At 42.1% G+C, this 13,070-nt stretch overlaps 1 protein-coding gene across 1 annotated transcript in view; it reads right to left on the reverse strand.

Annotated features, from left to right (window-relative positions):
* Positions 1–13,070, reverse strand: part of macf1a (microtubule actin crosslinking factor 1a) — a gene marked incomplete in the record, with an annotated part of 123,316 nt that overhangs the window by 60,228 nt on the left and 50,018 nt on the right. The window contains 19 exon segments of the mRNA XM_035681896.1: positions 1,988–2,050; positions 2,864–2,975; positions 3,121–3,277; positions 4,657–4,823; positions 4,975–5,292; positions 5,558–5,757; positions 5,943–6,066; positions 6,381–6,554; positions 6,650–6,841; positions 7,565–7,732; positions 8,012–8,185; positions 8,277–8,456; positions 8,575–8,808; positions 9,067–9,216; positions 10,212–10,499; positions 10,873–11,046; positions 11,212–11,427; positions 11,649–11,804; positions 11,977–13,065. Of these exon segments, the coding sequence (XP_035537789.1) occupies positions 1,988–2,050; positions 2,864–2,975; positions 3,121–3,277; positions 4,657–4,823; positions 4,975–5,292; positions 5,558–5,757; positions 5,943–6,066; positions 6,381–6,554; positions 6,650–6,841; positions 7,565–7,732; positions 8,012–8,185; positions 8,277–8,456; positions 8,575–8,808; positions 9,067–9,216; positions 10,212–10,499; positions 10,873–11,046; positions 11,212–11,427; positions 11,649–11,804; positions 11,977–13,065 (4,336 nt within the window).

The raw sequence follows: 13,070 nt of genomic DNA on the forward strand, positions 1-13,070 counted from the left end.
TACGTCTATTGGGACCCTTTTTGGAGTGTGTTTGCAATAATTAACATTACTATTAAAGCTGTCATAGAGTATGCCATTGACCTTAACAATGTCAATCTATATATCATTGTTATTATGATCTAACTATTTTTGGGTTTTCACGGTTTATGGAAGAGCGGACAAGCCAATAAAAGCAGGCATAAAACTCAAACTGACTGTTCTCTCAAAAAAATGATTCTGCAGTGGGTTTCTTTCACCTCTGTGATCACTAAAACGTTAGCATCATCCTGTACAAAAGTTTATGCACCCCCACATGACGCCTCTGGTTCTGAAAGGAGGTAATAGATATCACATACACTTCATACACTTATATTGGAAATACAGTTAATTTACATGTATACCCGCAACACTAGTACTTGCTCGGAATTTGCTAATCCCTGGCCATAGGTTTTTCCTAGTTTTACCCACATTCTACTTCTAGTTTGACTTGCCTTTTGGGCATTCTCACCAATTAGTATCAACAGTTAGCACTAATGATTCTTTCTGAAAATAGAGTCTCACACCCAGTTAGCCATCATATAGAATCAACAATGTAAATGTCCCATTTAAAACCTTAACCTTCGTCTTGTCAGCCCTGCTGTCTCCAGCTGTCTGCCTCAAGAGAATCAGGAATTGTCACATCTATCGTCAGTGACCTTCAGCTCCATCTACTCCCAAGAGTGCTCAGACAGCTCTGTAACAGGGCCTAAAAGTAGAGAGCAAGGACAGACGACAAACGAGAACGACCTCATAAAGCAAAGCTTAAAAATTTGCAAAATAAATTAAGACCAACAAACACAAGAGTTTCTCAGATTTTCTTGTATTTTTGAGATTGGAGGTGGTTGAAAACTACGGTGTAGGAGGAAAAATGGATCACAGAACATGCACAATGAGAAGCATCTGGACCCTATTACCTTGTTCCAATCCTGGGCTTGCGCGCGTACCACCTCAAGGATCGTGGAGGGGCGGCAGGCGTCTGTCCCTGTTTGCAGGCTGTGCGTCTCTTCTGTCCTCAGCCAGCTCTTGAGCCTCCTACAGTGCCCTGCTGGCTTTCTGCCTCAGGCTCATATGCTGGCGCCATAGTAGAAAAGTACTGAATAGATTCCTCTGTGTGCGCTCCTATTCCAACCTCTCCGCCCATGCTCCCCATAACTGTCCGTTTTGTATATGAAACGAGGTGACAATCAACAGTCAGATTACGGCTTACCACTGGATCTCGGTCAGGTCTGAGGGCACAAAAAGGAAAATTGTGCTTAGCATAAGGTCGAAAATAATGGTGAGGTTATGCTAGCAAGGCAGATACAGACAATAAAAAATACAGAAATTGTAAATTCATAATAGAATAAAATCTCAGCATAAGTCATACTACACTTACAAATCAATAGGCTAAACAAGGGAGTTTATTTAGTGCCACTAGTTCCATCGTAGATCAGAAAGCACGCAGATGAGGAAGTGCGGTATGTGCTTGTGAAAATCCTACAAATTGTTGCCAATATCCTGTTTTTTTTAATTGAAAAAATTTGCCACAGACAGCAATAAATCTTCAACATCATGTCTTTGTGTGTTTAAGCGACCTACGGCGATGTTTTTGGAAATGGACACAAGCTAAACAGGAGACAGCGACAGCAACAGGAAAACCAGCTTGAGGAGGGAACAAGAGATAACAATCTAGATGCTTACTAATATTCTCTTTCAAAATGACGGGAGAGCGAGAGCACTACATATAATATTATAATTTGAGACAATGTTCACTGGAATTAACTGAAAAATGTGTTAATCGTTGGATACTCATATTTCAGAAAGGCAATACAAATAAAATAAAGAAGAAAAAGAAAAGAGAATGAGACAGATGATGAGACGGAGAAAAAAAAAAGAGAGGAAGTGGGAAGAGAGAAGAGGAGCCGATAGAGAGAGAGAGAAAGAGAGAGAGAGAGAGAGAGAGAGAGAGCGAGCTAGAGGAAGAGCTCACCTTTACAGGTGTGAATGCCATTGACACTGCTGGGACCTGCTGAGCCATTGATTTGAGGAGCACCTGGGAGAAAGACACACACCTGACTGAGACAGTGGCACTACAACACACTCACCCAGGCATGGTCACACGCAAAACAGGACCAGCAATGTACCAACATGTTTTATTCGGTTCTGACACAAGCTCTCGACAGCACCGGGAAGTCCTGCCAACTCACAAATAGTTCGGAGCACACAGAGCTCAGCGGGAGAACTGAGGACGATGCACAAAAAGCCGTGGAAACAGACGACGGTAGTGAGAAAGACATGGAGGAAACCCATAGTCTTTACATGACACAGATATTAAATGGATGTATCAAAAAGCAACATAAATAGTTACATGAATTTGTGTAATGTCTCCAATTTCAACTTATGCTCAACTTGCTTCAAAGCAACCAACAAACGTTTAGATTTAACCATGAGGTTAGGATCACATACTTGGAGGGCATCATTCATATTTATAACAATTCATGATCTGTCTGTTTATAGTTTTGTTGTATTTGACTGCATTTCTTTGACAAACCTGCAGTCACAGCTGTACCAAAACAAATTACCTAAACAGAATTGATTATAAATGCAAATGGATTTCACTCTGTTTTGCCCTTCCTTCTTCCCTGCTCCCCTGTGTTCATGATTTGTTTTGCAGTTCTGTGGTTCTCTCAGGTCAAATCATTTTATAAACCCCCTTGGTGATTTTTTTCCCTCCCACCTGCATCATCTGTAAATCTTCCTTTAAATCGTTTCCAAAACTGCTCTCTCATGAGGAAAATAAGTAATTTCAACTGAGGGAGGGTGGGAGCATTGATATGTTTGGCAGCGTCTCCATCCCTGCTCTTACCAGTTTTGGTCTGAGGAGCGGTGATGTCGATGATGAGGGACTCCAGCTCTGAGCCGGTCTTGTTCAGCTCCTGAACCCTCGATTGTTGTGACTCCCAGTCGTTCAGCAAGTCCTGGAGGCATAATGCATTTTATTGAGTCACTGAGCTCTAAGAGAACATGATATAGTCATCCTATTCCTAAATGCTTTTTTACGTAAAACCAAAGGATGCAGGGTTTGCATGTGTATATTTTGTTTCTGAATCATTAGACACACACCGTGAGCTGCTGGACTCTTCTCTGCAGGCCCTCTGTGTTGAGATTGGCCTCTTTGGACGGCAGCTGGTCCTGTGCTGTCTGAAGCCACCTGAGGAGGGAGCCAGAGAGGCCGCGGAACTGGAGCAGCTGCTGCTCACAGGCCTGGATTGCAGCAAACCTGCGAGAGAAAAAAACAGGACACAGGAGGAAGAGGATGGTTTGAAGAACAGCAAGGGGAGGAAGGAAGCAGTGATAGAGAGGGAGAGGGGGAGTTGCATAAAGGAAAAAAAAAGATACAGAAAGGAAGAGAGGAGAAGAGGTAAGGACAGAGGAGAGCAGAGAATATTTGTATAAAGAATATTTATGTTTTCAACATAAAGTAAAGCAATCACATTACTTAAACATCAGTTTAAGCTGTTTTTACATTCTATTTTAAGAAAATATAATTGAATAGACAATGCACTATTGACAAGGATTATTCAAGGGCCAGCATTAACACAGCCTTGACCTCCCCTCTCTTTGTATATGATCCGTCTCGAGCTATGGCTGGAAAAGTGCTGACTGTCCGTAGACAAAACAGCTCTGAGAAGTCGTCTGGCATGGAGCAGTATCATTATCATGCTGCTATTTTCTCCCCCTCGGGATTCGAGGCTGAGAGTCATCCGAGTAGGCCGTTTATAGGATGGACAATGAGCCATGTCCACTCTGCTTATATTAGCACCCAGGCCTGCTTATCAGTTCACACTGGCCACACAGATACAGCACACACATACAGCAGATGCACTGTACGGTACTTGGAAACCAACTGCTGTGAAACATCATGCAACACAGCAAATAATCCCCATACATCATGTACAGTATGTTCTATGAGTGCTCTCACCAACAAGTTTACTAAGAGAAGTGATTTAATAATCCCATTCTTTATCTCTTATTATATAATCAGGACATATTTAAACAAGACAGAATAAGACAGCCTATATTGGTTTCTTTTATGTGACTGGCTCACCAAACTCAAGTATAATGGTATTTTTAAATCCATAGCCCCCTTCTGACAGGATTCAAGTGTGGCTGCTCACTGATACAACGTCAGACAGGGTAGGCATAGCAACTGGTGCTCCATGAAGGTTTTAAATTTAGAAAACAAATTTTGGAAATGCCAATGGCGTAGTCTGTTCTGCAGAGCCAGTCACAGTATTTCTTTTTCTTACAAGCAGGCCTATCGTATCTAATCAAATCTGTTAAAGTTTGACTTTTTTTGTGTCTGAAGGTTATCAGGTTTGTTGTCAGACAAACTAGAATTGGCCTCACTAACATCTGAGCATCAAAAACTATACATCAGAATGAATGTATTTGCTGCCCCCTTGTGTAATTTGTGGTAACCTGCGCAATAGACAAGATCAGGATTTATGCTGTTTCCTACTGAAAATAAATTGATTTGCTATTAACCGGGGACCAATAATCTAATAATGTCCTCAGCAAAATTATGTAAATTTAAGATTGGTTGCTTCATAAATTTAAAAAAGGCACTTTTGACATGGTATCTGTTAACATTTTTACCTTTCGTTGACATTGACTTCCAGTTGGGTGAACTCATCAGACACCCCTTTGACATTATCCAATAAGCTTTGAGTGTTACTGAAAGCTTTTGATTGGCTGAGCTCCGTGCCAAGGTTGCAGAAGGATTTCAGCTGGCCAGCTTCCTGCTCCAGCTCGGACCTGACCTCCTGAGAAAAGACGCGCAGGACAAAAGTGTTGAATAAAGAGGCAGTATAACTAATCCACTGATATCCTTAGAGGCTTTAAGAAGTCTTAAAACTTTTAAATCATATAATTCAAATGACATACTGAAAATGAAAATTTGACCCCTCTGCTAACCTCAATGGTCTGCCTGTAGTCATCCACACTCCGGTCTGGTTGGCCCGCTGGGCTCAGAGCCTTTAGTCGGCTCTGGGTGAAGACTTGGAGGTCGGTCCCCAGCCTCTCGTAGTTCTCCAGCCTGGGCAACAGTCCTTTGAGCTCAGCCTCACGCTCAGCCTGGCTAGCCTGTGCTGCAGCGTAGCGCTGAGTCAGTTCATCTAAAGCACCCTGGAGGCCAGAGGCCGTAGTGGCGTCAGAGCTCTGAAGGAGTTTGGAAACAGAATCTCGTGTTGCTTCCACGCTGCCTTGCCTGGACAGCAGCTCCTGGCGAAGTTTCTGGGGAAAGAACAGAGACAAACTGAGACTTGGGCTGCAATCTTCCGCAATAGTTTGATTTGTAGATGCGACAATTAAATATGATGAATCATTCTTATTGACTGAGGAAAACTGTCATGTTTCCTTAAAATAAATGGAAGATGTCCAATGTGGTGCATAATATTCACATTATAATTCAGTTTCTGCATGCAGTGCTTACAAACAGAAAGTATAATTTTTTAGGAGGTATTTTGTACTTTATAAGGAGTTCTCAGTTTACTCCTACCTGGTTCTGGGTCAGCGCGTCTTGTACAGCCTGTGCAGTGGGCTCAACTGGTCCTGGATTCAGAACCAGTTTGTCCAGCCAGCTCAGCAGACCCTTCAGGCCCTCCTGGACACTGACTGACTGGGCCACAGCGGTCTGTAGCTGCTCAGCCCGTTCTGACACAGATGCAGAGAGGGAGCCGAACCTCTTCTCTAAACCGTCTGAAAGAAAAGACAGCCACAAAATAAAACATTTTTTATTTCATTTTTACATCGATCAATTTACATCTGCAGTCAAACATTCAAACAGTGCAATCTGAATGTGGATTTCACAAACTGGGATAAAATACCCCTCCAGGAGCAGTAGTCTGTAGTTAAGACTACAGGGGAAAGATTTTGTAAGTTACCTGCAGAACAGAGGATATCAACAGCTTTCAGGGAAGGAGACTCATCTGTGCTGACCAGATCTCTCCCAGCTCTCTTGACCTTCTCCAGCTGCACCGAACGCTCAGCCATCTCGTCTTGCAGCAGCTGAGGACAGAAGACACGCTTGTAATCAAAATGTAATCATTTCTGTAGCTGACAGGACATTTTAAAACCAAGACAAGGTTCCCACATACTTTCCATTTTAGTATTCTACTCTTTTTCCAGATGTTAATTTCTTGTCTCAATTTAAACTTTTTGGACAGTATTCAACATGATGTAGCGGCTGGGAAGGGTGTCTGTCAACAAGCCCAGATCATGAACAACATTTTTCCATCGTCTGTATATGGTATGTGCTGTTTTCCTGCATTCTCCCTTACTTTGTGTTTTATTTATTTGAATGTACGTAGTGCATGCTTCACCTGTACTTGTCGTAGTGTGTTCTGCAGGTTCTGGGGGTCTGTCTCCCCACTGGGCTTGGCTATGCTTTGGTTCTGTTCTTGAGTGCTGAGCCAGGAGTGTAGGGAGACGACCTCATCCTGGTACTGCTGGTACCTCTCCAACAGGCCAGACAAACGGCCGCCTAACTCTGTTGACTGCACACACACAACAAAGAATTTAAAAGTGTAAAAACTAATAAATTGAGCTCAATTTAAAAACTATTTCTAGAGTTTATTCGGGTATCCCTCACCTTGGTGTGTAGGGTTGTGTATCTGTGGTTAGCGTCCTGCAGCTTGTCAGTTACCAGCTGCTTGGTGCTCTCCATTGCTGGGTCTGAACCACCAACTTGCTCCAGTGCTCCTTGAACCGAGTCCAGAACTTTCTGACCGGAGATGGAGACAAAGCGCAGGTCCGCTTTGTGGCAAATTACCTCCTCAGCAAGCTGGAAATACAGATACATTTACAGGTCAGATATGTACAGTATGTTTATTGGAAAAATCTAACTGTTATAAAAACATTTGTGTCAATGGAAACCATGATCTTTTCTAGAATTGCTGGGGAAAAAATGTGTGAGAGTAGGATTAAAAACATTGCAAATGTGATATCAAGGGACTCAAGGGAAAATTATCCCAGACTTCTTCAGTTGAGAGCTTCTCAGTGGCTCCCAGATGAGAACGTGTGATTGTGTGAGTGTAGTCATCAGGGCATGTCGGGGCATATGGATGGATGGATGGATGGAAACTGGGCTTGGAAACTCAGTCTTCCATGGATAATTAAAGGTCAAAAAAGTACGTGTTTTTACTCAGTTACACTGGGCCCAGATGCAGTGTGTGATACTGGCTTAGCCAACACAATCCAACTGTAGAGCCACAGTGGCAGCATTTCAGACCTGCAGTTACAGTGCAACTTATACCACTTATAGGTTAGAAAAGTAACAGCAGAAGCAGTGTGAACCTACAGGCGTAGACAAAGGCCTGCAAGTATCATAGATTGTGTAAAATTTGTCTGACATGACTCAACAGCTCCCTCTTGTGGACAATCTGCAGCCTGTTGTAGGGGCATAATAAACTCACAAATGTGTGTTTGGGATTGTGTGAAAAAAGGTAAATCAAAAACATGCATATAGAAAGTTCCATTATTTTATTAAGGTGTGTATTTTTTGCACCTTTCTATGCTCCTCTAGCCGGCCCTTCAGTCCTTGTGCGTCGGTTTCTCCTTCCCCTAGGGAACGGAGTTCCTGTTCACTTTGTTCCAGCCAGGTACCTAGACTTCCATGTTCGTGGAGGAACTTGGTCAGCTCATCCTTCAGAGCCTCAGACTTCCTCAGACGGTCCTAGAAGAAAAAGTAACAGCAGTAACAGTGAGTTAATAAAAACATAGGTGAATATATAATAGACTCATATAACCAGACCACTAAAATGTAAAAGCTGTCTTGCCCTTGTTAAATTTAAATTCCTAAACTCAATATATTCAAAATGAAAACAAGACTCACTGACACCCCATTAAAATGTAATCAGATACAAGATAAACATATCAGAGATCGGGGGACATGAGGCAGGTCAGGAGGCCTTGCTGTAGACTTAAAATACACATCAGTTTTTATTTTAAGTACCTGGCAGCTCTGCAGTCTGTCCTGGTGCTGGGCCTGCAGCTGATCCAGGGCAGCCCGGAGACGCTGCTTTTCCTCAGGAGGAACAGTGGAGTCAGGTTGGTCCAGAAGGGAGCGAGTTGACTGTGTGATCTGGAGTAGCTGTGCCTGCTGAGACTGGAGCTGCTGAAGTTCCGCCTGGGAGAGGTCAAAGGTTATACATCATAACTTGGTAATGTTGTAAGATGTGTGAATCAAAATGCACTATGCATAGATGAGAGATTCTAACCTGCAGCATCTCTGTGTGTGACATCACAGCGCCCTCTGGCTGTGAAAAGGGGGAATCATAAACATCTTTGGCCACTCCAGATCCAATTCCTCTCCCGCCTGGTTGGTTAAGGGAAGACAACTCATTCAGCAGAGAGTCTATCTGGCCTTGGGTCTCCTGTAGCTCTTCCTCAGCCTTTGCCTGGAGGAGAAGAGAGATGAAGGGGAAAGTAGTATGAATACAAAAAAGTATTTTTTCATACAATATTATAGTATACTGTATATCTATAGTATATCTATAACCACTTTCATCTTTTTACCCTTTGTGTGTTCTGCTGTACGGTGGTGTTGATAGCTGTGTCCACCTCTGACAGTGACGTGTTTGCTGAATCTGTAAGGCCACTGTACTGCTCCTTCATTCTTGTTAGTGCCCCCTGGAGGTTCTTCCTCTCCTCTGGGCTTAGACTTTCTCCTCGCTCTGCCAGGAGCTCCTCCACAGAGCGGATAGCCTCGGCTATGTCCTCCCGTTTGGTCTGGAGTTCCTTTTGTACTTCCTAGAGAGTGAGGCAAAGCAGATTTGATCTGGTCAAAGAAGTAAACATGTTCACCAGGCGAATAACATGTGCTAGTGTCTGAAACAGCGAGAATAAACTAAGCTAAGGTGAACAAATTAGAGCAGCTATAAGTAATTCTTATTCGCCATCAAATTAATATGAGTTAATGGAAATATTAGTTAAAAAACAGAATAATAATGAGCTGAATATACATGTAGCCTACATATTTAGATGTGGAAGGAGATCAGTGTTTCATACCTTTAGTTTTTTCTGCTTCTCTTGCAGGACATTCACATCACCTGACTCTGCTCCAGCTTTCTGACTGGCCAGCAAGCTGGCAGCTCCAGCCAACCACATAGTAAGGCCTTCTAGTTTCTGAGAGCATTCGGCTTTCTGCTGTTGAACCACCTGAGAAAAATTAATGAGGAGGAAAAAATAAAAAAACCCACAAAGAAAGAAAATGTGAGAAAATCTGATACTGACATGAATTAGTTAGGATAAGTCTATCATAACAATTAAAGTAGATCATGTGACAGGAACAGACCCTTTTACATTTTTGATTTAACCACCAGTTTTTATACTTCTTAAAATAAGAGCACACTAAAAGCACATTTGCCCCTAAACAAAATTCTTGTGTAGTGCACACTTTGCCAAAGCTTTGAGCAGATTGTGTCCAGAGTTCACACTTACACACACAGGCAGACATACAGACTCACATACAGTATCTTCAGATCAACATGTTGGTCAAGCAACAACAAACAATACATAGAGAAAATCCAACAAATGTATGTTTTTTTTGCTGTTTTTCCCCTTTCTCCTCTGTACTCAGGTGAGACAAGGGGAAAAACAGTTAAGCATTGTAGCCAGCAAGGCTTTTCTACTATCAGATCTCTAGCTTTTACCGCCGTTTGAACAAGCGATTTCCTTCAGTGGCAATCTGGAACAGCAAGGCAAACAGGTTAATAAAACACATGTTATATAGACATGCAGAGTAGCAAACACACTTGCATAAAAAGCCTGTGTAGTAGGAGTGAGGATGGTGATACTGTCCATGTCAAGTGGCACAAGCGTGTCACACTAAAAGCACATTTGCAACAAGAGCAGCAGTGGGTTGCTATATGGATGATGTATAATGGCACTAAAAGTTAAATAGAGGTGAAGGTTAGCTGGTTTACATCAAGCTTTCCAGTTTCTAGTCTAGTTTGATATGATTTTAGAGAATGTCAGTGCTTATCGAAACAGTACAAAGATCTTGTGTATATGAAAGCATGGCAATAGTTTATAGCATGACAAAAAAAAGCTTTGAAATATAGTTAATGAAAGCTAATTGCATTTCAAATGTATATTAGTGAGAAACAGCGCAGCGTTTCAAACCAATCCGACTCAAACATCTTTTTCCAAACCTCTCTCTCCCTTGCACTCTGCCTTTCTCTGTCCTCCTCCTCTTCTTTTACTCTCTCCCTGCGCTGCCACTCCTCCTCCCTCTCTCTCTGGGCCGAGAGGGCATTGGCCCAGGCCTGGGCTTGGCCTGACGCTTGATGGAAGGCCCTCTGGAGCTGCTGGAGCTGCCCCAGAAGCTGCCTGCTCTGCTCAGGGGCCAGGTCCTGAGCCCGCTCTGAGATGAACACCTGAATGTCGAAGGCCACATTATTGACCTCACTGGAGCGAGCTGTCAGAGAGGACTGGAGCTCCTTAAAGGAAGGAGAAAGAAGAGCGGTAAATAAGCAGAAGTGTTCTTCCTCCATAGAGTACCCAGGGTAAAGAGATGAACACTGCCTCGGAGGAAACAAATCCCAACAATGGCCCAACATATGTTCTGTTTGTTAGAAGCTCTTAATCAGAGTTCCATATGTTTAATATAATAATGTTTTGACAATTGACTATGCATATAAAGTGTAAGAAAAAGTGTAAGAAAAAGTCTATGTTGTATTATAATACAATTTTAAGCATTCCTTCAAAAAAAGAGCATTATTTAAATATTTTAAAAATTAATAATTTAATAATTTAAAATGTAAAAATTAATTAAAAATAATTTAAAAAAATGTCTTTCTTTGGACAACTTGCCTTGCAAAGACTCAGCTGCTGTGTGAGCTGATCAAAACTGTCATCTTTCTCGGCCTTTTCCATTTTTTCCATCCCTGCCATTCCTCCATTCATCTGAGCCTCTGTCTCCCTCAACCAAGAGAGCAGACTCTCCACTTGTCCTCCAAGTGACTTGTGCTCAGCTGTTACCGCCTCCTGAGAGAGAAATGTGATCAAATATTGCTGTTGAGTATTGTAGCCTTGTACTACTCTAGGTAAATTCACATCCACAGAGAAAACAAGAAATTTTCTGAATCCAACAACAAATGAGCACCTAAAGCACAGGTTCCATTCTGGTTTTCACTAGACCACTTCTATTACCTTATACGAGTCTCTATGGCCTCGTAGACTTTGCAGAATGCCCTCAGAAAGTGCTCTGGCAGCCTCATACCCTCGAGCTAAGCTCCGCCCGTCCTTTTCAAGGGCCAATAGGAGCTGCGGAGGAACATCTTGGGGTTGGGGCTTCAACAGCCGCTCAGCAGCCTCCACTTCTTTGTGGATAGCAGGCTCCAGGTCACACAATTCAAGGTCCAGAGTCTGACAGACAGATTAGAAAAGAAAACAAAAGTTTTCTTGATGCTGTTTGGTAAGAGACTAATCCTTAAATCAGCTTTTTTGTCTCACACTGAAAGCCAAATGCATAACTGAAACAATAACCAACCAGCCAATTAACCAGAGTGCACTAACGTGGGCTGGGTTATGCTGTGACATTCATATCACAGCATAACTCTTTCAGGTAAATACGCATATATTCTCACCTCAGTCTGTCTGATGATGTCATCCAAGGCGATGAGGCTGCGGCCAACCGACTGTTGTTGCTGCTGTTTGAGTCTGACCTCAATATGTCTTACCATGGAGACCAGGGCTACAATTCGCTGGTCGTGCTCCAAGCATTCCTGACGCATTAATGATGACTGTGGGAATGGAAAAAAATACAGTAAAACATAAAAAAACATACTGTATTATTAATTATGAAAATGTGTATAAATATGTATGTATAAATATATGCAGAAGACAGTTTCTTCTAAACAAATCTATATGAATTCTTAAGAAAGAATCGTTCACAAATGATCTACTGTTTCTTACCTTGCTACTTTTGGATGTTGTCCCGTCTTTGTTTGACACAGTTTTTCGACTCTCTCTGACATCATCCTCTCCTTCTTCCCAACTCTCAGTGGCTGTATCAGACTCAAAAACTCCAGGTGATTCAGACTCAGTTGAAGCATCTTCTGCTGATACTGAAGACTCTAGATGTTGCTGTTGGTCTTTTAAAGATTTTGATTCAGGAACATTGGTACAATCAACTTCAGGTGGTTGGGGCCTTTTCTTCTTTTTACCTTTCCCCACTTTTTTTTCTGGTTGTGTTGCAGGAGCCATTGATTGAGCCGTGGGTTGGATGTTTGGTTTGCATGTGACAGGCTCTTGAGAAAAGTCAATGGATTCACCAGCATTTGTGGTTTCTGAATAGGATTTTGGAGATATTTCTTTCCCAGTAGATGTAATGCCTGTCAATTCTCTGTGTTCCTCAACTTGAGAACTGGGTTCCTCTGAGTGATGTAAATATTGTGGACTTTGCTGAATGTTCTCAGCTCCTTTAACACCAATTACAGAGCACTCCATTTCATTTGCCTCATCATCAACTAAAAGTCTGATGACACCACTGGCTGACTGACCATCAGTGTGTCTGTCCATCATCTGCTCCTTAGTCAAAGCTGAGTTATCTAAATCTGGTTTTGTTATTTCAGATTTTGTGGTAATTTTTGTCAATGTCACCTCAGAATCAATTTTTTCAGCAGTCTGTAACTTCTCAGTATGAGGCTCGGTTTTGTCTACCACTTTCTGACTCTTGGACTTCTTGTTCTTTTTACTTCGTTTACTTTGCTGACTTTCTTTAGGCTGGACTAATGGAGCTGTCTCAATGTCTTTTTGTATGTCTTCTTTACCAAAACCCCTGTTCTTTTCTCTCTCATTTGAAGAAGCCTCCAATAATTTGGTCTCCATGTCCTCCTTGACAGAAAATGTCTTTACTGTCATATCTTCTTTAGCCCTTGTCAATTCCATTTCATCTCCCTTCTCTTCCACACTCTCTACTGGTGAACCACTGGGTCTCTTGACATAATCATCTTTGACATTGTGACTCTCCACTTCATCAACCCTAGCTGGCAGAGTTTGTATCTTTA

Source organism: Morone saxatilis, unplaced genomic scaffold (genome assembly GCF_004916995.1).
Source record: "Morone saxatilis isolate NCDOM2014 unplaced genomic scaffold, NCSU_SB_2.0 Contig9, whole genome shotgun sequence".
In the NCBI taxonomy this organism is placed as follows: Eukaryota; Metazoa; Chordata; class Actinopteri; family Moronidae; genus Morone; species Morone saxatilis.